General features: G+C 41.2%; 2 protein-coding genes across 2 annotated transcripts; both read right to left on the minus strand.

Annotated features, from left to right (window-relative positions):
* Nucleotides 1-10,468: 10,468 nt before the first annotated feature.
* Nucleotides 10,469-12,406, minus strand: LOC105936529 (MCL1 apoptosis regulator, BCL2 family member b). Its single transcript, XM_012877435.3, has 3 exons — nt 11,799-12,406; nt 10,882-11,132; nt 10,469-10,760 (listed from the first exon to the last, which is right to left on the minus strand). The coding sequence occupies exons 1-3, from the start codon at nt 12,247-12,249 to the stop codon at nt 10,644-10,646; spliced, it is 819 nt and encodes a 272-aa protein (XP_012732889.3). The 5' UTR covers nt 12,250-12,406; the 3' UTR covers nt 10,469-10,643.
* Nucleotides 12,407-13,683: 1,277 nt separating this feature from the next.
* On the minus strand, nt 13,684-21,484 carry LOC118562676 (alpha-endosulfine-like). The gene is made up of 2 exons (XM_036135391.1): nt 21,314-21,484; nt 13,684-17,323 (listed from the first exon to the last, which is right to left on the minus strand). Exons 1-2 carry the CDS (start codon nt 21,467-21,469, stop codon nt 17,150-17,152), a joined length of 330 nt encoding a protein of 109 aa, XP_035991284.1. The 5' UTR covers nt 21,470-21,484; the 3' UTR covers nt 13,684-17,149.
* Nucleotides 21,485-26,729: the final 5,245 nt, after the last annotated feature.

Raw genomic sequence — 26,729 nt, forward strand, 5'->3', positions numbered from 1 at the left:
ATCCTGTCATCCTAGCAGCACAAATCTTTGGCTGCCAAAACAAAAATTTGTGGTTGTGTTTGGCTGTCATGTTTTTTTAATCTCTGAACTTCTGTGGTCACTCATTTCCAAGAGGAGCTCTTCCTCCAGAATGTGTGTTTGGATTTTGCAGACCAAGTGCTGATCGCAGCTTGGGTAGAAAAAAAAAAGATTGGGAAACTTTACAGCTGACGATGAGCTCATTTCCTCTGGACTCTGCCCGGAATCACTCAATAGACAAGAAAGATTTCAAGTCTTCTTTTGTAAATGTGACGGCAAAAAAAGCATGTGACCCGAGAATCCTCCACAAGCGTGACAAAATGATGAACGGTCATATGAGCCAAATGCCAAGTCTCAAGATGACCACATAAATGAAGGAATATAAACCGCATTGTTTCTCCAAAAAAAAAAAAAAAAACACACAAAAACATAAAAACACACACACAATGTTTCTCATTCATCTGGCTTCTGTGACTTTTCACCCACTGAGCTCCACAGATTGCTCACAGTGGCCGAGCCGTCTGCAGTCTTTCAGACAACAATCGTTATGGCCTGGCCACTCTGGCGTTACCAAGTAAAAGGTAAAACAGTGACAGTGGTGGTGGGGGGGGGGGGGGGGGGTGTCAACAAGCTGTAAATGACACAGACCATTGACTCCCCCCCCCCCCACCTGATAGCTTGTCCAGACATAGCAACATCACACCTTGGTGACCTTGGCTGAAACAAGCCCGGACCGGTCACAGTTTGACCCTGAAATAGCAGAAGCCAACAGGATGGTAGTTAACTAATCATGCGTCTTAAAACAACGTGGGGGGGGGGGGGGGGGGGGGGGGCAAAAACCCAAAGTTATTTTCCACCATGGTCCACAGGTTCAGTGACTCATGGACACGGCTGACCCTCTTCCTGTATCTTAGTCACCTGGTACTATTGATTCACTGTTTCCTTTGAACTGCGTCAGCAGCGCATGCTGAACTGCAAAAAGAGGATGTAAACCGCAGCATCACATTTAGAGGAGCTTTCTGTGTAGTTTTATAAAGAGCGTTGGCATCTTTAAATATAAAAAAAAAAAAATTATGAATGATGCGCCGTGATACACTGCAAAAACAGAACTTAAAATAATTAAAATGTTCTTAAAAGTTGTGTATTTGTCCTTTATTTGAGCAGGTAAATAAGATGATTTGCCAATGAAACAAGATTTTTGCACTTAAAATAGGAACAACTCATCTCCATCATCTTATTTCAAGTGCAGGATGTCTAATTATCTTATATTAGGGGTCAAAATACTCATTCCATTGGCAAATAGTCTTATTTACCTGCTCAAATCAAGGACAAATACACTAACTTTAAGAACATTTTACTTATTTTTAGATCCGTTTTTGCAGTGTAAAGAGGAGTCGGGTTTTACGTGGACCAAACAGTCCACAGCTGAGACGATGTGTTCTGCTAAAAAAAGGCTGAATAAAAATTGCAAAACAGAGAAAAAACGTTTCTGCTGGAACAACAAGAGGAAAAGTAGATTGAAAAGATTTTTTTTTTGTGAATAATCATTGTTTGAGATTTACATTTAAACGTATCTCAGATTGTGATTTGCCACGGATGTGGACAGGCTTGAAGCTGTAACACTGAACATTTAACTTGGTACCAGGAAGGGATGGCAGCCTGTGTTTCTGGAATAAAGTGCAGGAATCAGGAAATTGGAACAAGCGGGTTTTGAGTAAATTGGTAAATTCATCATGCAGTGACGAACATATGCTTCATCTAATAAGGTTGACATTCATCCTACAGCTATAGGATAAAGTGACATGTTTTTGGTTTAAGACTAATGAATCAAAGTCTACTGCTGATTTACTCAAAGGTGATTAATGAGCTGCTTGAGCCAAAGTTAACGTTTTAAATTTCAGCACCAGTCTTCAGCTCACGGCGGTCTAAAGCTGAGACACCCTGATCCTCTTTTAACTGTTGACTCAAGGTGTTCTGTTGTTTTAGCTGTTTTAGAGCCACCTGCTGCCTCTCACACAGCTGATCACAAGACCTGCTGGTCCGACCATAAACATGTTGTTGGTCTAAAAGGCTGAGTCTTGTCCGGGTTGAAGCTAGAGAGAGCTTTCCTGGTACTGAGGGACACAGCACCCTCTGTTTTCGTTATATATGCCGCTTTTTGGTCCAGTATGTCAATGGGGCTGTGTATATGTGAGTGCGTGTAGAGAGGATAAGAAATGAAGGGAGGACAAGGGATTTTAAATGTAAATGTTTGATATTGGGGCTGCAAAGAGGTTCAGCAATCAGCACTGTGGCCTTGCAGCAAGAAGGCCCTAAGTTCGAATCCTGGCCTTGAGTTTTTCTGCACCGAGTTTTGCCGGTTCTCCCTGTGCATGCGTGGGTTCTCTCTGGGTACTCCGGTTTCCTCTGACAGTCCAAAAAGCTGATGTTAGCTTAATTGGTCAGTCTACATTTCTGTTTGGTGTGACTGTTTGTGTGCATTATCATTTGCCCTGTGTGTCGGTGTTGCTCTGTGATGGACTGGGGACTTGTCCAGGGTGTACCCAGCTTCTCGCCCTGACCACGTCCCCACACCCGAGACCGTGCAAAAAAAAGCTGGTATAGACGATGGTTGGATAAACGGACTGCTACTCAGCTCATATAACCTTAAAAAGAGCACAGAGATCATAAAAAAATGTCCAAGAGCAGCCAAGATCAAAATTAGAACTGTTGCACTGGCAGCCCAACAGACTCTGAGGAAACCTGCCAATTTATATTTGCACTGCAGTCTATAAAAAGTTTTTAAAAACAGCCTAAAAACAAAGTTTTCTACATCAGCTTTTAATTTGAGTGCAGCTTGTGTCCTTCCCGCTGTCTCACATACATACTTTAATGACGGATTGCTGCAAAGTTAACAACTTTGCAAAATCAGCAGCCCACTCTAGCAACGTGTGCATTCAGGAGGTAGATGTGCTGCAAAGTCAGTGACTTCGTGCATACAATGGGGTTGCTTAGAAAACGTTTTTTTTTTAGCCAATTGGCAAAATAAACTGAGCTATAATGCATTGAACTGCATGTACATTTAAATCTGCCCATAAGATTGAATTGAATTTACTAAATATTTCTACATGTACTTTGAAACTGTTTGACATATGTTACAATTGGCACAAATGAAACTAAAATACATTTAAATTGATGTTGCTGTCCTTGCTTTAGTTTTATAATTTGTTTATATTTTTTTGTATTTCACTGATTTTGTTGCGTTACATTTTTCCTGTACGTTTTTAAAACCAACTGGTCAACCTTGCTGTTTTACAAACGCCATATTAAATGCTACCAATCATAAAAAATATAAACAGATAATAGAGTATAAAAGAATAATCCTTTATTGTTTCACAGTGGGGAACTTAATTGCTTGATTAGGAAATAGGACCAAATCATTCACAGGCTGAAATGTAGGAAACTTCTGAGAAATTGTCTCACCGAGTTTAGTGAACGCACCACGCTCTCTCAAGACGGCCCGTCTCAAACCACGGGTCTGTCATACGGCCGTTATTTTAACTTCAGTTTCATTCTGACTTTGGGGTGGATTTAATCCAATTACTCTACTGTCACTGTGATATTCTCCACATCTGTGGTGTTGCATGTTTTCTGCCTAAAAATTTAAGCTCTGTCAGTAAATTCCTGCGCTACTCCTAAAGAAAAAGTGTTTAAATGAAGAATAGAGAGGAATAGGGGAAAAAAAACAGCATGAAGACAAACACTGAGATGTTTAATTTGGTATTGAGCCAGCTGAGGAGTGTCACAAACCAAACAATGCGGTGCCCTCAGCATTTATTCTTAGCTGAAATGTTGTCCCGCTTCCTTCCTGTTACAGGCTGGCTGGGAATTTGTGCTGGGAACATCCTGCCCCTTTCTGTAAGAAAGCTGGCCTTGTTACTAAACAGAATGGAAAAAAAACATGGAAAGCCTCCAAGCTCCCATAGCGGAGCCAAAAGACCTGCTGTAGAGAACACTGTGTGCCGACATTCACAGAGCAGATCCAGAAACTTCTGCTTAGGCGCAAAGAAAATATGAAAGAAATCACACGCAGCTGCTGACTCTTATCATCCAGACTGTTGCCACGGGAGTGAATGCCTTATTTGTGTTCTTTAAATAATTACCAATGCCAACGTGACACATAGGTCAAAGGCACAAAAAGGTGTAAAATTGAGGAGACTAAAAATTAAACTTTAGATTTTAACAGGCCAGTGTTCTCCAGTGAGAAAGATTATTCACAAGTGGAAAACTCCCAGTCTTCCTGGGAGATGGCGATCAAATTCACCTCAACTATTGGAAATTACACAGAAAAACAACAAAAAAAAAAAAAAAAAATAGAAGAAGAGCTCCATGGCAAACTCTAAGAAAAAGGTGATCACAGAAGAAAATGAAAGGGACTGAAGAATATGGCTCGTTTGGTGGAGTTGCCAGGAGGAAGTATCTCCTTTCTAAAAAGAATGTGACGTCATGAGTTATGCTAGCAGGGTTGGATGGGTTCTGGAGGAGAGCCATACGGTCTTCATATAACTCATTGTGTCTGGGGAAAGCCAATTGTGGCATGTTGGCACAGACACCGGACAAACTGTCAAGCACGGCAGTGGGAGGGTGATGATTGGGGGCTGCTGTGTTTTTTGCAACAACTGGATCTGGGCACCGATCAGGCAACAATGACGGCAAATACTGCAGCCGTGACACAAAAAGGAAAAAAAAAAAAAAAAAAGAGAAGAAAGGTATGCAATTACCCTGCCAAAGTCCAGACTTCCACCTTACAGAAATGCTCAAGAGTTCTGCAGAAGCAAAACCTCAATGAACTGACACAATCCTGTAGAAACTAGCGGGTTAGAGTTCCTCCGCAGAACATTACTCCAGAGGTGTCGCAGCCAACGGCCGTCGTACAAGCGATCCGATCAAGGGTGCTTGGTTTTTTTTACACAATTTCTCCATTTAGGGCTTCATCTTAGTTTAACTAAAATAAGTATAGTGTGGTCTCTTTTGTGTAGGATTCAACTCAGTCTGAGAACCTGGTAAAGACTGCTTTTAGTTCAGGGAAGGTTTAAATATCTAGGAATATAAGGTGTACTTTCATTTTCAGATTTTGTACCACTTCGGTCTAAAACGATAAACACCGTAAGAACTCATTGAAACGCTCGGTTTTTGTATAAAATCGGAAGCGACTTCTAGAGCATTAGAAATGCTGCCGTTTTGACAAATTTTGTACTGCCTTGTTTTGAGCACTAACAAGTCAGTTTTCCTGCATTTTGCATCACTCTGCTGAGTTGCCCAACTTAAACGCTCAGTGGGAGAATATACGACATCCCAGTGATATGGACAGACCGATCAAAGATCTGATGATCTCATATGCTGCTGGAAGGTTACAAAGGCCAGTCAGTACGTTACAACTGCCAACATGAAAAGAATCTGCTAAGCTACGGTCATCAGTCAAAGAATAACGTTTCAACAGACAAGAGGACTCCACTGTGACAGGGACATGACTCTTCACCCAGAAACTGATCCGAGTTGGAGTATCGACTCACCAAAAGGAGCTCAGTGTTCAAGAGTTCAGACTGGCCAGCGGATGAATGGGAGCTATTTGACCTCTGATACCCAGTTAGTTTTACTTTGATGTTTCAAGCTTTTCTTCTTATAGCGCATGCACTGACAATGCGCCTTATTGTTCAGCGCCCAACAAAGAAATACATCTGAGGCAGAACAACAAATAAAAAAAGAGTCATCAAAGCATCATAATACTGCTCATTTAGCTAAAATGGATTCATTTCTGTAACGGTGATGCAGGAATGGACTGGTTACTGGTATAAGTAAAATCTGCAACACTTTTTTTGCCATCCTGTTTCTGAGTTTTAAGTTCATTTTTAAGGAGTACCGGGCCCTTTAGGTCCCTGTATGATGGTTGTCAGAGTCTGGTCCGCATTGCTGTCAGTAAGCCCGACTCGTTTCTGGTGAGAGCTGGACTCCGGCAAGGTTGCCCTTTGTCACCGATTCTGTTCATAACATTTATGGACAGAAGTTCTAGACACAGCCAAGGGGATCTGTTGTGGTGACCTTAGGATCGTGCTTCTGTTTTATGCCGATGATGTGGTCCTATTGGCCTCATCAGGCCATGATCTACAGCTCTCGCAGCAGCTGAGTGTGAAGTGGCCGGGATGAGGACCAGTGCCTCCAAATCCACGGCTATGGTCTTAAACCGGAGAAGGGTAGAGTGCCTTCTCCAGTTCGGGGTCTAGTTCCCGATGAGGGATAAATGGATGGAAGATCGATTGCTGCGGAGTCTGCTGTACCGATCCGTTGTGGTGAAGAGAGAGCTGAGCCAAAAGGCAAAGCTCTCGATTTACCGGTCGATCTACGTTCCTACCCTCATCTATGGTCACGAGCTTTGGGTCGTGACCGAAAGAACGAGATCCCGGATACAAGCGGCTGAAATGAGTTTTCTCCGTAGTGTGTCTGGGCTCTCCCTTAGAGATAGGGTGAGGAGCTCAGTCATCCAGAGGGGACTCAGAGTAGAGCCGCTGCTCCTCCACGTCGAGAGGAGCCAGTTGATGTGGCTCGGGCATCTGGTTAGGATGCCTCCTGGACACCTCCCTGGTGAGGTGTTCTGGACACGTCCCACCGGGAGGAGACCCAGGGGAAGACCCAGGACACGCTGGAGGGACTATGTCCCTCTGCTGACCTGGGAACGCCTTGGGATTCCCCCAGAGGAGCTGGCCCAAGTGTCTGGGGAGAGGGACGTCTGGGCCTCCCTACTTTCACTCTTCCACTTGTACCTTCAGCATCTTTCACTTTTCCACTTGTACCTTCAGCATCCTTGAGCCTGGACACCAAAAATATCCCCGTAAAATAAAAATGGCGGATTTGTGGTTAGCCGGTGGTTCATGACTTTGTTTAGCAGCTCTGCGGCAAATACCGTGACGTTATTGTTCAAAACAAAATAGAGAAAACAGGGAAAACTGAACAGATTGGTAATATGGTCCAGACAAAATACTAAGATATACAAGCATTACCTGAAGACACTAAATTCAACTTTTCTGCATTCCTACTGACTTCCAATTATACAACAAAAATATAATTAAGGGCTAAAAAAAGGTGGCTGTGGCTTAATATGAGATGCCTTTAATGAGATGACCCAGACAGTGCCAGACCAGGGGCAGTGTGGCACAGAGTAAAGCAACGCTTCTCCTCCGCCATCTTTCCCTAAACGTGGCCCGTCAGCTGGCTAAAAGAGCGCTAATATAGCTTTTTACTCGCCTGAAAGAAAGACAAACGAAGTTTTGAAAAAAGATTGAACTATCCTTGTGTGGAAACTACGCCTAATGTTATTAACAAGGCAGCACGATTTCAGAAACTACGTAATTGTGATGGCATCGCTTCAAACTGCAACAACATCGATCACAGCTAGCCAACATTTATCTGACTGCTTTCTTCGGCATTACGCCATATTTCTACCGTTTCGTTTTAGCGTCTCCGTCACCAGAAACACGCATCAGGTGTGGGCTTTAAAGGCGGTTGAGAGTCCATCAAACCGCCCAACCCCCGGTTATTATAACATGTTTTAAAACTAGTTGTTGAGTCATTAATGACAAGTCTGCTAACCAGCTGACGGCTGTTAATAGAAGCAGGTAACTCAACTAGTTGGTTCAGGCCTGGTGTGAAGTCTTTAATTTAAGATTTAGATGATTGAAATGCATTAAATCTTCATGTGTGTTCCAAGTGAGGAGCTCATCTGTTCAAATGCTACTTCTTCACCGCTTCAGGACCAAAACTACAACCCACTGGCTGGTATTAGACCAAAGCCACCTGTTAAAATAGAGCAGCTCTAACAATAACCACTGTGTTGGTGGGGTTTCCTTTAACTCTGGTACCGTCCCCCCCCCACCCCCTAATGTGGGCTTGTTACGTAAATCAATATAGATCTGCAGTGGACAAGCGCACCATAGGAAACCCCCTGCAAATGTTTATTCAAAAAGACATTTGGGTGTTGATACGCTTGAATATAAAAAGGCAAGAGTTGAGTCGCAACGTCTGGGGAAAAACGATCTGGCAAAACAGATCAGAAGTCACAGTAATTACAGTTTGTCCCGTACCGAGAGACAAAACATCACACGCAGCTTTGTTTTTGAAACATTTATACATGTTTCACTAAAAGGCTTCTTTGTTAACTGGAGAGAGGGGGTATTTTCAGGGTATCCTGCAGGATAACACAAACACCACCTTCAAACAACATAGAGCTGCAGGCTCAGACTCTAAGGCAGCTCTACAAAGTTGATATTTGGGTTTGTTCCCTTTTTTTTTGTGTATTTACGCAGCACAGCTAAAAGTTGCGAAAACCTAACCCCTATCTGCAGATCTCAGGGCCACGGTTCTTAGTATTGGCCGCCTCTGCCGCCTCACTGCTATAGATTACTTCTGTTTAAAGATTAACTCATGCGTCAGCCGACTTCCCAGAAACTGCTGCTTTTTTTAAACTTTGAGGGCGTGCTGTTGCTACAGGCGAGCAGAACTGCTCACAACCAATAACCCGGGCTCAAAGGCGGTTCAGTGTCGGGTTTCAGCTTCAGACGGGCCACAGCTGATTTGTCCTATAAAGCTAAATGGGTTTATTCAATTTAAAACACTGTTTAAAATGGTTCCTCCACTCATTTCTTATGGATCGGGGGGAAAACTTTCCTATTAGAGCCAATTTCTCAGCTGCACAAAACCACTAGTGGTAATGTTTGAAGAAACTACATGTCAAGAAACTCTAAAAAGTACATTATAAATATATACAATAGTAAATCTAGGCTTGGGATCTACATCTGTCCTGATAGTTGCATTTCTTACATTTGCAGAGACCAGTTTCTAAACCACTCCTTAGACCATCCCTGGAAAGGAATGCTTTTAGCTGCTTTGAAGCCTTTCGGTTTGCAGGCGCTCCGCTCTCGTGGCGCAGAGGCCGCCAGGTTGGAGTCGACGAGTCTGTTAAACCACAACAGATGTAGCCCCCTTAAAGCAACCTACAAACACGCTGGAGACCCACTGAAACAGAAAAAAAACTTCCACTTTGCAGATTTGTTGAAGTTTTTTTTGACATTTCTCAAACAAGGAAGAGGTTGAGGTGTGCACTTCCTGAAACAGGTGATTCATTTTCATTTTGAGTTTAACTTCAGGGCTGAGGGGAAAAAAGATTCAAATCAGTGACCAGACCAGTTTGAACTTGGTCGACTGGTTATGTCCGCCTCTCATTAAGAATTTCTCTTTGTTGCATTGTAGTCTCCATAACTACAGCTGAAGTTTTTTGTTTTTCCACAACTAAAACTGACAGAGAATCTTACCAAACTTCTCACAGAACCCTTTTTAAAAACGTGCATAAAGAGGATCTTACAGGAGGAAGATGATTTACAAGGTCAACAACTTCAGTCCCTGCACAACCCATAATTCTTGGTGGACTTTGTAAAAGCACAGTGGGAATTTGCAGAACAGCCATCCATCAATGAGCTGCATGCAGGTAACCAAGATGGTGGCCAGAGTCTCCGTTCGCAGGAGGCAACCAGAGGTCTGCTGTGGATAGTCTCCATGGAGAGACTCCTCTCCTCGGTGAATATGATGTTTGTCCTCGTAACCCGTGACAACTCCAGGACCTTTGGAACAACAAGGGCGAAGCTCTGCGCCGTGGATTGTCCCTGCCGGGGGAGGCGTGACGCGGCGGAAACTAGATATTAAAATGGCCCCAGAGATTGTGTGCCTGCACCATCAGCGCGTTGAGCTGCAGGCGACCGAGCCGTCACGCAGGATGTGAATATTATTCTGAACCCGTCTAACCCCAGCTCACCGCTTCTTGCACACTAGAAGCTTGCAAAGCTGCAGAGGCAGCTGGTGGCGCAGTAAAAAAAAAAACAGAAGGGGGGGTGGGGGGGTACCGGGGCCTCAGATTTCTAGGAAATTGCAGCAAGTGGCGTACTGCGCTGTGGTGTGAATAGACAGAGGCGACAACGTCAGAGGGACGCTTATCTCACAGCACATATCCGAAAACCAGACAGGGGAGAAAAAAAAAAACCTTACCAGAAAGACAGCACCAACAGGTCAAACAATGAGTGAAAATTCTATTTTTTTTTATTGGTTTACATGTCTATCAATGACATGTTATGTGCAAATCAATCCCTCTACCTTTTTTTTTTTTTGTTTGTGACGATCCAAATGTTAACTAAAGCTTTCTAGTATATATAAAAAAAAAAAAAAAAAAAGGGATGGACGTCATTTCTGCATAAACATTTAAGGAACAAGGCTGGACAGTCCAAATGGGTTGAACTGAAGTTTGGAAAACAAACAAAATTACAAATAATTGGGCTGTAAACAGAACCCAACCCCCTCCCCCTCCCCCTCCCTCCTCCCCCATGCAATTAAATAATCAGCTAAACCAGAGTTCATTCATCTTTCGTACATATACTTTGTATTATAAAAATAAATTTATTTATATTAAATAACATTATATACACAATATACACAAGTCTGGTAGGTGACTACCGGCCACCACCGATGAGGGCTTCGGCCTCCGTTTGCGCGTCAAAGTCCAAACGTGGGTGAGGAACGCAGGGAAGGTCTCACAGAGTCCAACACATTCACCTGATAAGAAAGGCCAATCCTGCCCCAATCCCAGCGACCCCAACAAACGCCATGAGCGTGTTCCTCACCGTCGACTCTGTGTCCTCTACTTTAAAGAACTCCACAAAGCCGTCCTGTAAAAACAAAACATTTCATTAGCTCAAAGCCTGCAGAGAGGGGAGCGGTCCTGGACGCCAGGACCAAAAAAAAAAAAATAATGGACGCTGGTGCTTTAATAAAGCAGCTGTAACTCACCCATGAATTGTTCTTGGCTAGCCAGTCCCGCTGGTTGGTCAGCAGGTATGTGGAGATCTCCCGGCTCACCAGGTCCACGCAGTGAGACCGGCCGCTCTCCTTCAGGTGCTGGCACAGCACCGCCCCGAAGGCCACCAGGCTGGCGATACGACCCCAGTTGGTGGTTCCGTCCGAGAAGAGGCTGACCGCAACCGACGTCACGAACCCCATGTCGTCTGACTTCTGGTTCAGGTTGAGCTTCCTGATCATACCTGGAGGGAGGGAGGAGAGAGAAAAGTTAAACTTGTGTTACAGAGATCCAAATAGTTCAAGTGTTGTTGGTGAGGATTCTCAGTCATCTAGACTGTAATTAATCCAAAAAGGGTTAAAAGAAGAAGAAATGGACTTCTGTTCTGAAGCTCAAGTTGTTTCCATTCTCATCCAGGAAGATTTCATAACTCAAAATGTCTGGAGTAGTGAGGCGCTTCCTGGATGGGAAGCGGAACAAGTTCAGCTTCAGAACAGAAGTCCAGTTTTATTTAATTTATTTTTTATTATCTTTCTTTGGATTGATCACAATCTGGATACAACATACTAAACAATCTGTGTATTCTTGTTTGTTTGTTTTTTTAAGTCCCGTTTTTATTTCTTTAACCTCTTCTGGAGTTTCTGCGTCTGACTTCCGCAGAATGAAGCAAGAAGCTGCGCTGCGTTTAAAAAAAAAAAAAAAAAAAAAAGCTTCACTTCCCTGAACGTTTGCCAAATAAAGACTTAAAAAAAAAATGGGCCCTGAAACAGGTCGCTTCAAACACGGAGCGTGTTGTGTGGAATAAACACTACATATTTCCAGTGGGTGAGGCAGTCTGTGTGAACACCGTGGGGGAGAAAAATAAAAGAGAAAGAAAGAAAAAAATCCTCCTACAATGGCGGCGACTTACCGTTGTAAGCGTATCTGTGCTTCGACAACAGATCCTCCACCACCCTCTTCATGGTGGACAGAGATTTTTTCGTGTACCACCGATGGCCCGACAGTCCAGTAAAGTCTCTGAGGAAACCGCTAATAAGCTCCGTGGTGTCGCTGTCCAGCGCCTCCTGGCCGGCGTGGCTCCCGCAGCCGGCGGCCTCGCTGTCCGCCTGCAGCTCCGGGGTGCTGGGCAGGGAGCCGTCGTCGCGGTTCTCCTGGTGGCTTTTCACCGCGTAGCCGTTCCTCGCCATCATTAGCAGGTTCTTCGGCCGTTTCGTACAGTTCAAGCGGAGAGCTTCCGATGAGGAGCTCATGTCGACCTCGGGCAGTTGAAGCCCCGGCCTGTAGTGCGGTTGTCCGTCCCCGACTCCATTTTGAGAAATTAGACAGTTTACCAGTTGTGTGCTTGTCGGTTCCGCAGACATACTTCGGGTTTAAATTTAATTTAATCTCAATCGATTCACAACAGGAAGAAATTTAAGCCTACAGATGAAGGCAAGCTAGTAATTATATTTAGCCAATCTTGAACTATAATCCACACACTCGACTCGGTCCTGTTCTTCCGGAACTGATGTGGTGGAGAACTGGCCTACTTATATGCGCAGACATGCATACGTAGACACAGCATCACCGGAGGCGTGCCGACAGAGCGGCCATAGTTTGCATACACAAGCATGGAATGCGAGTATGCAATGGGACGTTTCTTTCCATATATATATATATATATATATATATATATATATATATATATATATATATATATATATATATATATATATATCCATCCATCCATCCATTTTCCAAACCGCTTTTATCCCTCATGGGGTCGCGGGGGTTGCTGGTGCCTATCTCCAGCGTTCACCGGGCGAGAGGCGGGGTACACCCTGGACAGGTCGCCAGTCTTATATATATATATATATATATATATATATATATATATATATATATATATATATATATATATATATATATATATATTTATTCATTTTACTTTGTTTGTTTTATTTAAAAGGGGAAAGTGTACATTAATCAATATTAAAACAATGTAAATGTACCCGGGTTAGCTAAAGAGTGCTAATTTTCATCGGTAGTCCTTAAAAATAACCACAAGTATAAAATCATAAGAGAAAATGACAGTGTCAATTACATAAAAAAAACCATTATGGTTAAGAAATACAATTCATGTAAAATAATTGTAAATTATTTAAGTGTCCACATGTTTGCCTCTCTACAAGCCATTTCTTTGCATTCTTTTTGAATGAAAAGAATGACAAAGACTCTCTGATGGTTTCTGTTTCTGTGTTCTATATATATAAAAACATTTTGTAGCTTAATGTGTCTAACTTGAGACGGTCTAATATGAAATATCTGAAAACCACGATGTGAATGCTGTGACGTTTCTGAAGCTTCATCTTCATAGACCTCATTTTATTTCATTGCATCAAATGGAAAAATACCCACAGCAGCAAGATAAAAAAAAAAAGATCAATCAATGAAAATAGTGTTGCACATTATCAGCATTCTTCCAGTGGAGTCTTTTTTTCACTTGTCACCATAAACTTTCATTTGTCTCCGTCTTTTTTGGATAATTGTGCTTCATTCTACACCCTTGTGGAAAAGCCTGGAAATTTCCGGTCTCCACCATATAGCTCAGTGGTCTCCACCCAGTAAAAATATAGCTCTGCTGCCCCCTAGTGGTCTGTAGAGTTTTTACACCTTTATTTTGATGCTGTTCTTGAAGACTCCTGTAGCTTCAGATTCATGTATTTCTGTGTTATTACTGAGGGTGCGTTTGCTCCGCAAGGTTTCACGTGGAACCGTCCGTGGACAGATCCCAACCATAAAGAAAAGCAAAGATGTTTTGTTTTTTTATTTATGTAAAAGTTTATTTCAAATACTGACAAAAATCCTCTCACCATCTTCCACACAACAAACATTCCAAATAGCCCTGTACTTTCTGAAGTGTCAAAATGTTTCCTTTGTTCTCCAGTGATCATCATCATGTAAACCCCCTTTTTTTTTAAAGAAGGAAGGGTGCTTCTGACTTCCCTGCAGCTGTCTTGGGCCAAAAGAACAAAACAATGGGATGGAATAAACCAATTATGCAATCAAAGAACACAACAAAAAAATGGGAAACATTTGGTTGCAACACACACAAAAAAACACAAAGATAAAAGCAGCACAAATGTATCTGAGAGTACATAGCCTGTCATTTGTTTATACATTCTGGCACGTATTTCTCTTCTGGATGACACGCCCTGTTTGGGAGGTTTAAAACATGCCTAGTATATTTCCTCTGGTCTGCCCTGTGCAAAGCACTGAATGACCCCCATCAACATTTATGCAGTCAAAACATGTTTTTCAACAAGTTTTTTTTTTTCTTTTTTTCCTGAAGCACAAAAGGAAAATTTCTAAACCAAATAGTGCTAAATAGTGAGCTCTTGGCCAAAAGTATCTCTGAAGTATTCCTTTTCAGAACTAGCCATTGATAATTGCAAACAGTCTTAAATCACGTAGACTACAATTCTGAAAATAAATTGAAAAAAAGAAAAAAAGGAATTACACAGTCAGACTAAAGAGGACAGGCATTCTTTACAGGGTATCATCTCAGATTTGTCTTGGAATCAGCAGCATTTACACACATTGTCATATCATACAGATTCACATAGCCTCTGCAAAAAACACCGATATACAGCAGAAGTAGTGTTAAAACTGAGAGAAGAGAGGAACCACTGAATCAGGCTACGAAAAGACCAAAGAGCAGGTGGGGAAACAACAAAAGTTAAATCCCGTTGAAGTCTATTTACAATAGATGAGACAAAGAGAAGTGTTGCATTCGTACAGCACCAGAACAAGATCATATGCACACGTCACTTTCACACACTGCAAATTTGACACATTAAAAAGTGAGGTTGCAGATATGGTGGGTTTAGCCTACATGATGGAGCGTGAGTTTGTGAAAGTTCCCTGAAGCAGTAATATTTACTCTTTTTTTCCTTGATTAAGTGCACATATCCAGTTTATAGTCTTGACTCGCGTGTAGGCAGCACATTCAGGCCCTGTTCACACGACAACGATCCAGCGAAAACAGGCTTGTTCTTGCACTCCTGTCAACACGTCTACGCGACATTTTAACCACCGTCTCTGTGCACGAAACACTAGTGGAAACGTTAACTGCGTAATACCCCCGCCACACCACTAGTGGGCGGCGCGGATTCAGGCTTTCCTGTCCACACGACAACGGAGACAGGGCTGTTTTCAAAATGTTCCACTCTGGAAGCGTTTTTTTTAAATTGTGCCGTTTTTAAGCGGAAACGTCGCAGCAGAGACGCAACAAAAACGTCCGTTTTCACTAACAAACATCGCCGTGTCAACAGCCACTCAAAGTCTTGAGATGTTCCGATCTTTTTTTTTTAACCTGTTTTACAGGCTGTGTCCCAGTAAGTGGGACTAGAACACGTTGTTCGTGCTCACACTTTGCCCCCGTCGTCGTGCGTTATAAAACCTCTCCATGCTTAGCTAAATGTGCTCTTGTAGAGACGGAGCAACCCGCTAACAGGCTTTTTGAAGCTATTCCTATCAGGTTGCCCGCTGTTTAGACCCAGACGCCCCGATGGCGGAAATGAAGTCCGTTTAGAAGCCGGTTTGGGGATAAAAGTCTGCAAGGTGCAGGTAGTAGATCTATTTGTGAGCAACACATCTAGAAAAGTAAACAATATGATTTATTAGTTAGTGTTTTAAACTGGTAGCTCCTTTGAAATTGTCAAAGAGACCGATATACGAGCACGATTTACATCTTGAAAGTGTTACAAACTGCTTTTATAATCAGTCTCGTCAGGCTATTGAAGCACACGGGCGGCTCCACATCACAAGCAGGAAAGTAACGACTTACTTTCGTCTCCTCAAAAGGACTTTCATGGCTGAATAAAGAAACTGATTTAGATCAAACATTTCAAAAGTTGCAAGAAAGTCAAATTATCTGGAGGGTTGTGTAAATCCTCTGCATCCTGCTTCATCACAATGCAGCGCCAGACAGATAATTACTTGGTGAAAGTCACTGAGAGTCTATCCTAGGCTTTGGGGTCTGATAGCTAGAGTGCGTGGATTATTATCTTCTTCACTGTTAAAAGCAAAGCATTTTGTAGTCTAAAACCCAACAATATAATCCCAAATTAGTTGATTCTGCGCTCTTGACTTTTTCTAAGGCATGCTATGTGGACTAGTCCTCAAAGCAACAAGGTAAATGCAAATCACGTGCTTGTGCAAGACTGATTTACCGAAGCGTTTATTGGCTGCAGGGTTCTGGCCTGCTCATAAATCCCCCTGGGCTACAGCGAAGCCCTTATCTAGATGCAACTCAGCGGCCACTGGACGGAGACTCAGAGAGCAGCCGCGCTCCTAACTGAGGACGACCTCCACCGGCTCTTATCCTGGGCTGTAACTACGACGTGTGCGTGTGGATGGATTGTCAGGACGGTGTCTGTTTGCTTCGATGTTCGATCTAAATCCCTAAGCAGATGCCCCACTGCAAGTAAAATAGTTAGAATCTGTGTCATTTAACAATCATGCAGCATATTTAGCGAGAACAAGAGCGAAGGGGGGTGGAGGGGGGGTGGGTGGGGTCTGGACAACATGGGCAGAGAGGGAATGAGCGTCTTCAGTCCTCGTTTGCCTGAGCTGCAGCAGCGGATGACCTGACGTGTGAGATGCTTCATACGCTCCATTTTTTTTCCCAACGCTGGGTGAGAACTAAACCACGCCTCATCGATTTGGTTTGCAAGCAACTATTCACATACTACCCCCCCCCCCCCCCACGCTGAAGTCAGCCACCGGCGCAGAAAAGAAACAAAGATTGAAGAACAAACGGCAGCCATGGTTCCTTACTCCTCTACACTCATTATTTTGGCGTCATTCAGGATGCAATAAACAGAGAACTAAACACACTACAGAATACAAAGTGCATTAAATCCCCCCCCCCCCCCCCCTTCTCCAACGCTGCCTTATGACACACACCTACTGTAATGCATCTTGGAACACTAAAAACCAAGACGTAAGGGAGGCGGTGGAGCGGAGTGGGCAGACGGAGCAGAGCTGTGCGTGGTGCGAAGGCAGAGACCACCGCCCAGAACCATCACATACAAGCAGAACGGACTGGTAACTTATACATCTCTGCCCCTTTATGTTAAAGCCAGTGGTGCCTCAGAATGAGAAAGGAAGAAAGAGGAGGAGAGGGGGGAGAGAACATGTTGGAAACGCGGGTGAGGTGGAGTCCCGGGGAGGTGGGGGTGGGGGGGGGTGTCGAAGACGCCTCTGGGACGACGAAGGCTAGCCAGCTAGCTTGCTGGTCACCAGGGACGACTTCCTCGTCCTCGGCAGGTCCTGCGGCGTTGGGATGTGGTCGCCGGTTACCAGGTTCTTCTCGGGTCCCGCCACGGGAAGCTGCTTGTTCTTCATCTTGGCTTTGGCCATGTTGTAGTCTCCCGAGTCGAAATACTTTTGCTGCGTTAAAACAAAAAAAAAAGGACCAGAGGAGGTGGGGTCAGACTTTGGAACATCACAACCGTCTCCATCAGTGGCTAAAAAGAACAAAAAAAACAAACACGGCGCTGAAAAGCATCGAGTTTAGCACCGGTGAGCCAGATCGAACAGAATCTAGTCTACGAATCAGTCCATAATGATGCCGCTCACCATCTTATGATGGAAAATAGCTGCATTCTCCTAAGGCCTGCCCCGGCTGCGCCCACGCCCCGCCACTGATTTCCCACACCTCCCAGAATGACTTTCAGCAACCTCTATAGGGGCACGTTTGCTGTGGTTTACAGTATGCGGAGGTGGAAGGAGCCAGAGTTTACAGAGTCACAGCAAAGTAAAAAAAAAAAAAAAAAGAAAGAGAGAAAAATAAAACTGAGTACATGCTGTTTAAAATACAAATTAAAGAACCCTGAAAGATGCGCTCCATTTATTATGCTGCTAATGTAGCTGCATTACCTCCTTGTCAGCTCAGGCTAAACATTAGACAGGATTAACACTAATAGTATCGATGTTAATATCCTTTATGGATGCATGTCCCTCTGAATCAGTCAAGCTATTATTTTATTTCATCATAATTACTTCTCTTTAGAGTGCAACTTTCTGCTTCCGTTCGCCAGTCAAGTTGCTGTCGATACAAGTAAATGTTGCTACTGAGGTTAGAGTCATTCTAAGCCAAAGTAAACTGTCTTTAAAAGAACCTGGATATAAGGACAAATTAAGGAAATACACTGAATAAAAAAAATACCCAAAACACTAAAACAACACACACCTAAATCCACATTGCAAAAATGGAACTAAAATAAGTAAAACTTTCTTAAAATGAGTTTGTCTGTCCTTGATTTGAGCAGGTAAATACAATAATCTGCCACTGGAATGAGATTTTTGCACTTAAAATAGGAACAATTCATCTCCATCATCTTATTTCAAGTGCTGTCAAATAATTATCTTATTTTAGGGGTCAAAATACTCATACCATTGGCAGTAGTCCTAATTATCTGCTCAAATCTAGGACAAAAACAGAAACTTTAAGAACATTTTACTTATTTTAGCTTTGTTTTTGCAGTGTATGTGCAGTAGTAGGATTCTAAAACTGAAGGGACTCTGCTCAATGGATATTAGGAGCATTACGGTACCCTGTGTCACTACCACTGAGCTATATAATACACTGGAGTGCTAATCACCGTCTGTTTGAACGAGTCGCTTTGAAGCCACCAGCCGCCATATTGGTACTCCCTATTTCCCCACAGTAACTAGTGAATATGTGCGCTACAGCATCGAATAATGAGGATTTTCTCATGTTCAGGGGGGGCTTAAGACTTTTAAAATGTCAAATGCCATATACTATTATGTTATGTTCTAAAAATATCAAGTACTGAGAAAGTCATGTGCTGAAATATTTTGCATTTTATTCATTTAAATATATATGTTTAACATTTATAAATATATAAATAACAATATACAAAAACATATTTACATATGTGTATAAATATATATACATATATACATATACACATACTTATATATACATACATATATATATATATATATATATTTAATATGAATAACGTAAAATATTTCAGCACATAATTTCCTAGTAGTTGATAGTGTTAGTACATCCACTGACTGTAGAATTACCTATGAAACGTTTTCACTCAGCCAGAAAACTGCTTGTTGTTGCAACCAAATCCTATGAGATTCTGTGAGAGTAGGGAGTAGCAAGATGGCGGCCAGTGACTTCAGTTTTTCGGCAAAATCAGCACTCCAGTGTATTATATAGCTCAGTGGTCACTACCTGATAGGACCCCTGAGCTGTCTACAAGACTGCCTGACTGTAAAGTCTAAACTAGAAGTGCATTCTTGTAAAGCAGCCTGCCCCTAGAGTACGCACTAGCAACAATAAACCTAGTAAGTTACTTTAATATAAAAGTTATGTTTATTTTGGGCTTATGTTAGAAACAGGGCCGTGTAGTCCCACTACTCTGTTCTCCAGACAGAGACGGACAGAGAGCTGTGGACGTGAAGGAGTGATATTACACACATGGGGAGAATATTTAATGCGTCAAATAATCCAGAGTGCTTTATGGTCTGAAAAATACGGTAATACATTAAACATATTACTGATGTTAGCGCGACCGGTGGTCCGCGTTAACGTTGTGTGATTAGCTGTGGCTAGCATGCTACTAGGCATGTGTTATATTTGGGTTATTCATTCAGCATCACACTTATTTAACGATCTGTTGAGAAAGCATGCTGCATGTTAAGATTGAAAAAAATGTTTAACATGTCAATAAATATATTTTGAGGCCTTTAGTTATTTGTTGTGGTATCAAAAAATTATATTAGGTATCAAATAGAAGCGCGCTCCACTCCCAGGTTTGATGCAACCAGCTCCTTAAACGTTAGCGGCACATGGCTCCAACCTTGATTTTTACAAACTGCAAACTCCGCCTTACCAAAAAGGAAACGATTAAGTTTATTTATTACTTTGTCCAGCTGTGTATTTGGACAAACGCTCATCCTGCAGAACCCTAAACAGGCTATTAACCTTAAAGAGAACAAAACAAATGCAGCAGCGAGTCCTGGTTTTTCCAAAAAGGACAGTCGGGTCAAAGTGAGCCCTGTGTCTGTCTGCAGCTGTTGATCCGTGTTTTTTTTTTTTTGATCTGCCTTTAGGGATAAGATCTGAGCTAAAAACCTGCCTCCACCCTGACACAGTTCTGATCACTGAGCTATATAATACACTGGAGTGCTGATTTTGCCGAAAAACTGAAGTCACTGGCCGCCATCTTGCTACTCCCTACTCTCACAGAATCCCATAGGATTTGGTTGCAACAACAAGCAGTTTTCTGGCTGTGTGAAAATGTTTCACAGGTAATTCTACAGTCAGTGGATATACTAACACTATCAACTACTAGGAAATTAGGTGCTGAAATATTTTACATGTTATTCATATTAAATATAAGTATGTGTATATGTATATATGTATATATATGTATACATATATGTAAATATATGTTCTTGTATATTGTTATTTATATATTTATAAATGTTATATATATATTTAAATAAATAAAATGCTAAATATTTCAGCACATGACTTTCTCAGTACTTGATAGTTTTAGTACATAACATAAAAGTATATGGCATTTGACATTTTAAAAGTTTTAAGCCCCCCTGAACATGATAAAATCCTCGTTATTCAATGCTGTAGCGCACATATTCCCTAGTTACTGTGGGGAAATAGGGAGTACCAATATGGCGGCTGGTGGCTTCAAAGCGACTCGTTCTAACAGCCGGCGATTAGCACTCCAGTGTATTATATAGCTCAGTGGTTCTGATAGAGCTGCTTCTCCCCACGTGACCTGGGAGCATCCAACACCAGCGTTGTCAGAAAAGAAGCAGTCCACAGGGAAAAGCTGCAGGTCAGCTGGAGCGCGGCATCCAGCGAATACACTAAATGGCTCAGGTGAGGACAGCCAGACTTCTTCCAGAGTCCACATAATGATGTGAAATCGTAAATAAACACAAAAAAGCTTTATTTACTATAAAACTAAGCAAAAACAAAGCATAAAACACAAAAATAACAACTAATACGCCAGCAGGACGTGATGATCTTTCATAAAAACTTTGTATGCAACCAGAGTGAGCTACTGACGTTTAAATAAATAAAAAAGTTAAATAACGTGGCTATGCACCTTTAAGAAAAGATCGTGACGAGTAAAAACAAGTCAAGCTGATTTAGTAACAGCAGGTTTTTCCTGTTATTAAACAAAAGGACTTGATTGATTAAAGGGTCAAGTATCAACAAGATGAGCTGCAATCATATCTCAGCTCTTCCTACATTCTGAGGCATTTCTGGACACACCTTTTACCGACTGTTTATCTCTGACCAGTTTATTGCACTAACGCGCAGTTGTGCCTCCAAATATGGTGTGGAGCACCCATATGGTCACCCACCCCTTTCTGTAGCCTCTTCATCAGGAAGTCTGATCCGCCCGGCTTCTGGCCAAGGCCGGGATACTTGGCCTTCAGCTTGGCCTCCTCTGCCTTCACTGGGTTTGCATTCTTCTCCTGTGAGTCCTGCAGACACAAGCAAATAAAAGTAATAAACATACTTAATCTTCTCAGCAGCTACATCCTGAAGGGAGGAATATGCAAAACTGTACGAGCTGGTAATGCCACATAAACTTGTTTAAAATCGCTACGCAGTGGCAATCTGTTTTAGCGCTCATAAAAAGCACCAAGTAAGCAGTAAAGAAAAAAAATCTAAAGAGAGAACATATGAGCAGCTTCTGTAAAGTGAGCTTAGATTCACGATCCGGCCCGGTGGGAGCTGCAGATCCTTCATAACAACGTGAGTCACAGCCTGAATGTTCTCTTACTGCAGGTTCTCATATCACCAACATGCCTGAGAAGTAACAGCTGAAGAAGACGGGTCCAAACACAAACATTTCAGAAAAGAGACGGCTAAAAGGAATGGCTAAAGGAGATTAGCCCAAAGACGATCACTTCTCTGCTTGCAGTTTTTCCCTTTCTGTGGATTTCAGCAAGAAAATGTCAACATGCTCCTGTTACAGAGTTCATTTTACGCCAAAGAAGGATCTCGGAACCTTACAAATACATTTTTTTCCCCCTCAAATCTAATTACGTCAAACTATAACCAAAAAGAATTTCATTTTATTTTTTTAAACTCTGTTAGTATTTTTATATAAAAACAGGCACAGAACAAACAACATGAACTGAACAATGCGTGGTTTTCCTTTAGTGAAATATTACATGTGGATAAAAGCCGATTAAAAACAAAAACAAGATTCAAATAAAAGATTTTTCAAACTATATCTGCTCTCAGAGGTGTTTCTTCCTTCCAGAAATACATCCTGTTTCATTCTAACACAAAACGGGATCCTCTCGATTTTGAAAATCTCAGACAACATCAATCCAGTCATTTATTGCAGCTTATTTCTTACTAATGGCTTTCCTGGCAGCTGTATAAAGGTATAAAGTCCCCAGTTAGAATGGGATGTCAAGCTGAAGCATTGATCTTAAAACCTTAAAAACTTTTTTATTAAAGAAATTTTTAAAAGGGGCAAAACCAAAATATATGACAGTAATTAGCTTAAAATCCTCAACATTGCTGCCAACATGATGATGGCTAGGCGCGATGCTTCTTTTGGACGGTGACAAACAACCCGATAAGGTTTCTTCTCTCCATAAACCTGATTTTAAGCTTTTTTGTTTGTATTTCGACTTTCCCAGTTTTATTTTGATGCAGCTATTGTCTCTTCTTTCTCCTATTTTTGTTTTACGCACATTTAATTCCCCGTGGTTTGTTGTAAACCTCTATACAACTTTGAAATAATTTGTTGTTGCTATTTAAAAGGTGTGGGTATCTATAGACGGTCAACGACATATCATTTTGGTACCTTTTTTAGTCTTTAATACTTTTTAAAAAATTACTTCAGACCTGAAGGAGCCTGTAAAAGTCTTTGTTATCTGGATCGTACTTCAGTTTTTGGAAAAGCGTTCATCATTTCTTCTTATGAAAAACAAAAACACAGTCGAGCACTGGGAGCCCACTCCTTTAACTTTGCATCTAATTTGTTGGATATTACGTCTTCATCATAAGAACATCATTTTATTATCCCAACAGCATCTATTAAATCACTTTGTGACACTAGCTTATTCCAGAGACATGCAGATCAATGAGTTCTCTGGCACCTTCAGATCATCAGGACGGACCATCCCATTTCTGTTTCCTTCCATCTAATAAAATATTCAGGATTACATGTAGATAACAATGGTGTTAATAGTGCCGCAATATAATAATCCTTTAGGCAAGGCAACGGAAACCTCTCATTAGTTTTAGATAGAATTAAATACAACAGCCTACAGCTAAGTCTTCTACAATGCTAAACGTACGTTGAAAGAAGTCTATCCCGTTCCAGAAATGGTTGATCCGACATTTCTATAGGAGGAGACTGAAATAATAAAGTCTTTGTGGTAAGAAATCCATTTTGACTGATGTTCATGGTCCAGAATTGAGGAGATTTTGCCTCCAATCTCTTTGTGTCGTCTTATTAAGAAAATGGAAGTTTATGCAGCAAAGACTTTGTTAAAATGTTTGGTACGTTTGTCCCCAAATATCTCCTATTCTGCATCCCACGGTCGGTGAAGGCAATGTTTTTGTCATTCGTTTGAACCAAAACGTGATGCTTGGCTTCTTGAAATGTTTATTATCATACATGTAGAAAAAACACTCTTCCAACAATAAGGGTAATTTCTCAAAAGTGTCCCAGGTCAGATAAATAATACATCATCAGCAAGTGATGATTCCTCTCTCATCATTATACCTTTAATACTTTGATTTTGGTTCATCCACTGACTAAAGGGCTCAATGAAAAGCTGCCAAAGGGACAGCCATGCCTTGTGCCTCTTTCAATTTCATTGTGAAATTGTCATCATAATATTCTGATTGCCTTGTTTACATGACACATTTTTATTCCGATTACTTTTGTCCATGTAAACGTAGCTACTGTGGTCGGTCACTTCTACCGCTGATCCATACAACACCGTCTCATCCCTGTAGGAGACTCTCAGTATGGCGGGAAACAGAGATTGATAACAATCTGTTTTTGTTTTAATGCCAGTTCTACCTGTGGGTACTCCCACCCCCAAGACCTCCTGTGCATAACCATGATCCTGATTTAGAGCCTTCCTGTTGAGTGGGAATTCCTACTTTTCCCAAGCCAGCTTCCTTACAGATCCACTAGCTTGTGACTTGAGTTTTCGGACATTTCGACAGCTCCGGAGCTGTCGAGAGCGCGCTTTTCTATGACAGCAGCAAGAAGTTCATTTTTAAGGTGAAACATTTTATGCCTTGAGCAATTGTACAATGATTTACTATTTTATGACAATGTCAATGTGTTTTTTATTTTTATAAACCTCTCCGTGAACAGTGTACATACAAGTACAACGAGTAAAGCGTACAACGCAAGCAACAGTATTGCCTTTGCAGGCTTAAACAAGTCGGCCAGGTAAGATAACTTTAATCCAGGTGCCAGTCAAACTAAAATATTGAGGCCATGAATTTACGCCTCACCCCTCGTGACTGAGATGAACATAATTTCTATCTGTATTTCAAACCTGACAGGAAAAAAAGGAAGCCGTAAAAAATGTGAAGGGCGCATGGGACAAACGGCATTTAAGCAATCGTTGCCCGGAGCTCCCAGAGGAAGTTGTGGATCTACCTAAGCTATGTGTGCATAGGAGATAGGGCACTGTGTCTGCAGAGCTTGCTGGGCTAGGGATAAAATGTGACTCAGGACACTGAAGCCGATGAAGAGATTCCCCTAGGAGGAGGGGTGGGAGTGTGACTCAGTGGATACTGGTTCACTTGGGTCCATGGCAAGAAATTTATGAGCTACTATATTGGGTCTCAATGCAAGGAAAGGCCGATATCCAACAACACATTCTGTGTGCTTGCTATTACAGCTTTAAACTGATAAGTGAAATGCAGTAAAATTCCCCTCGAGCAGCATCCAAGCCTGATATGACAGTTTAACAACATGCAGTCGTTAGATATGATATCTGCTTTTATCTCTCATGCAAAATTCTCACACAATTCAATTGTAAAGAGTTAAATAATTACCTACAAGAAACTTTAGCTCAGGTTTAGGTAGGTTTTGCATATCTTAATGTATTTCAATAGATAATCTCATATTGTTATTTTTTTTTTATAAACAATATGTTCAAATTACATTAAATATAAAGTTTTCCAAGTTCGACTATTTGAACGACATTTTAAAAAATTGGAACAGCCAGACTTTTGCTATTAACACAAAGCAAAAAAAGAGAAAAAAATGTTCTTGTACATTGACACTATATTTAGTTAAAAGATTGGGTTTAAATGTGCATTCAATGTTTCATTTCGAAGTTCGGAGTAAAACAGGAATTTCAAATGGGAGTCTGACGTCTACCTCAAAATCCAATTTGGTTGCCAAATGAGTAGAGTGAGCAATGCCTGAGGAAATAAATATTATTATGTTGCTCTTCTGATTTATTATCTTGTTAAATATACCACATACATGACAGAATTTCTGTTATATGTCTATTTAGAATTTGAATACATTAAATACAAAGAGACTTTGATGCAAAGAGCAGCTAGCTTGTCGCTGAGCACAGCAATTAGATTGCAACGGTTTTCCAAACAGCAGCTGAAATGTGATTAGGGTTCCAGATCCATGTAACAACTATAAAAGAAATAGAACACAGCATAAATAGCTACCAGAACTTATTAGTTTACTTTTTCCCCTTTAGATTAATTAATCCTCAAGTTCCCAAAATGTTCCCTTCTGCTGTTCACTTTTGTGCAGTTTCTGTCTGAAACAAAGATCGATATGTTTCAAAGAAAACCTCCTCAGCTATAGCTGCTCTTCAATAGTTAACCTCTGCCTTTCCCTTGTAAATGGATGATACCGAAATTTCTTCCAAGTACCATTAAAGTCAGCCCTAGCACCAGGTCTGAGAACCCTGGACCCACGTTATCTAGGTTAGGCTAAGCTATAATGCACCAATCAGGGTTATTGGTTGGGACTGAACGTCATTACATATCTAATGTTCAAAAGGGTGAGAGAGTTAAAGGCAAAGATATGTTTCTTTTCAAATAATAATAAAAATAAACATTTGATCTGCAGGAGCCTTTACATTTCCCTCTCTATGACTTTTGTTGGGTGTAAAAAACTTTCACAATTACAGAGTTTCAAATCGATAGCCACAAATACAATCTTAATGATTATGACATGTGATACCTGAATATTACAAAAAGAAACACCAAATATTACCTAAACTCCTGTTTGACTTTGAGGCTACCATTTACTGCTACAAATACGGGATTAATGATTAAAAGACTCACTGCACTGTCGCTTCAAAAACAAATAGTTATTGTAGGTTGCAGTTTAGAAAATTTCTGATAATAATGTGTATTTATATATAAATATAATTAGATAATGTATTTACTAATTATTTTTTGCGAGCAACAGTCATGGTTTATTGCTGAATTTCTGATTAGATAAAACCTTGTTTATTTTAAAATAAACCTAAAGTCTGTTCATGTTTTCATGGTCATGCACAAGATTGATTAGTTTATTTCAATTCAATTCAATTTTATTTATATAGCGCCAATTCATGAAACATGTCATCTCAAGGCACTTTACAAAGTCATGCTAGTCCATGCAAGATACAGATTCTGCCAGAAAATACAAATTATTTGTATCTTCATTCATCTTTCTTTTGAAAACTACTGTAATACACATGAAAAATTTCTTGTTGTTGGAAGCGAATATTCAGGGCAAGTATCATAATCATAATCAACAGC

The sequence above is a fragment of the Fundulus heteroclitus genome, chromosome 3, assembly GCF_011125445.2.
Source record: "Fundulus heteroclitus isolate FHET01 chromosome 3, MU-UCD_Fhet_4.1, whole genome shotgun sequence".
Lineage (NCBI taxonomy): Eukaryota > Metazoa > Chordata > Actinopteri > Cyprinodontiformes > Fundulidae > Fundulus > Fundulus heteroclitus.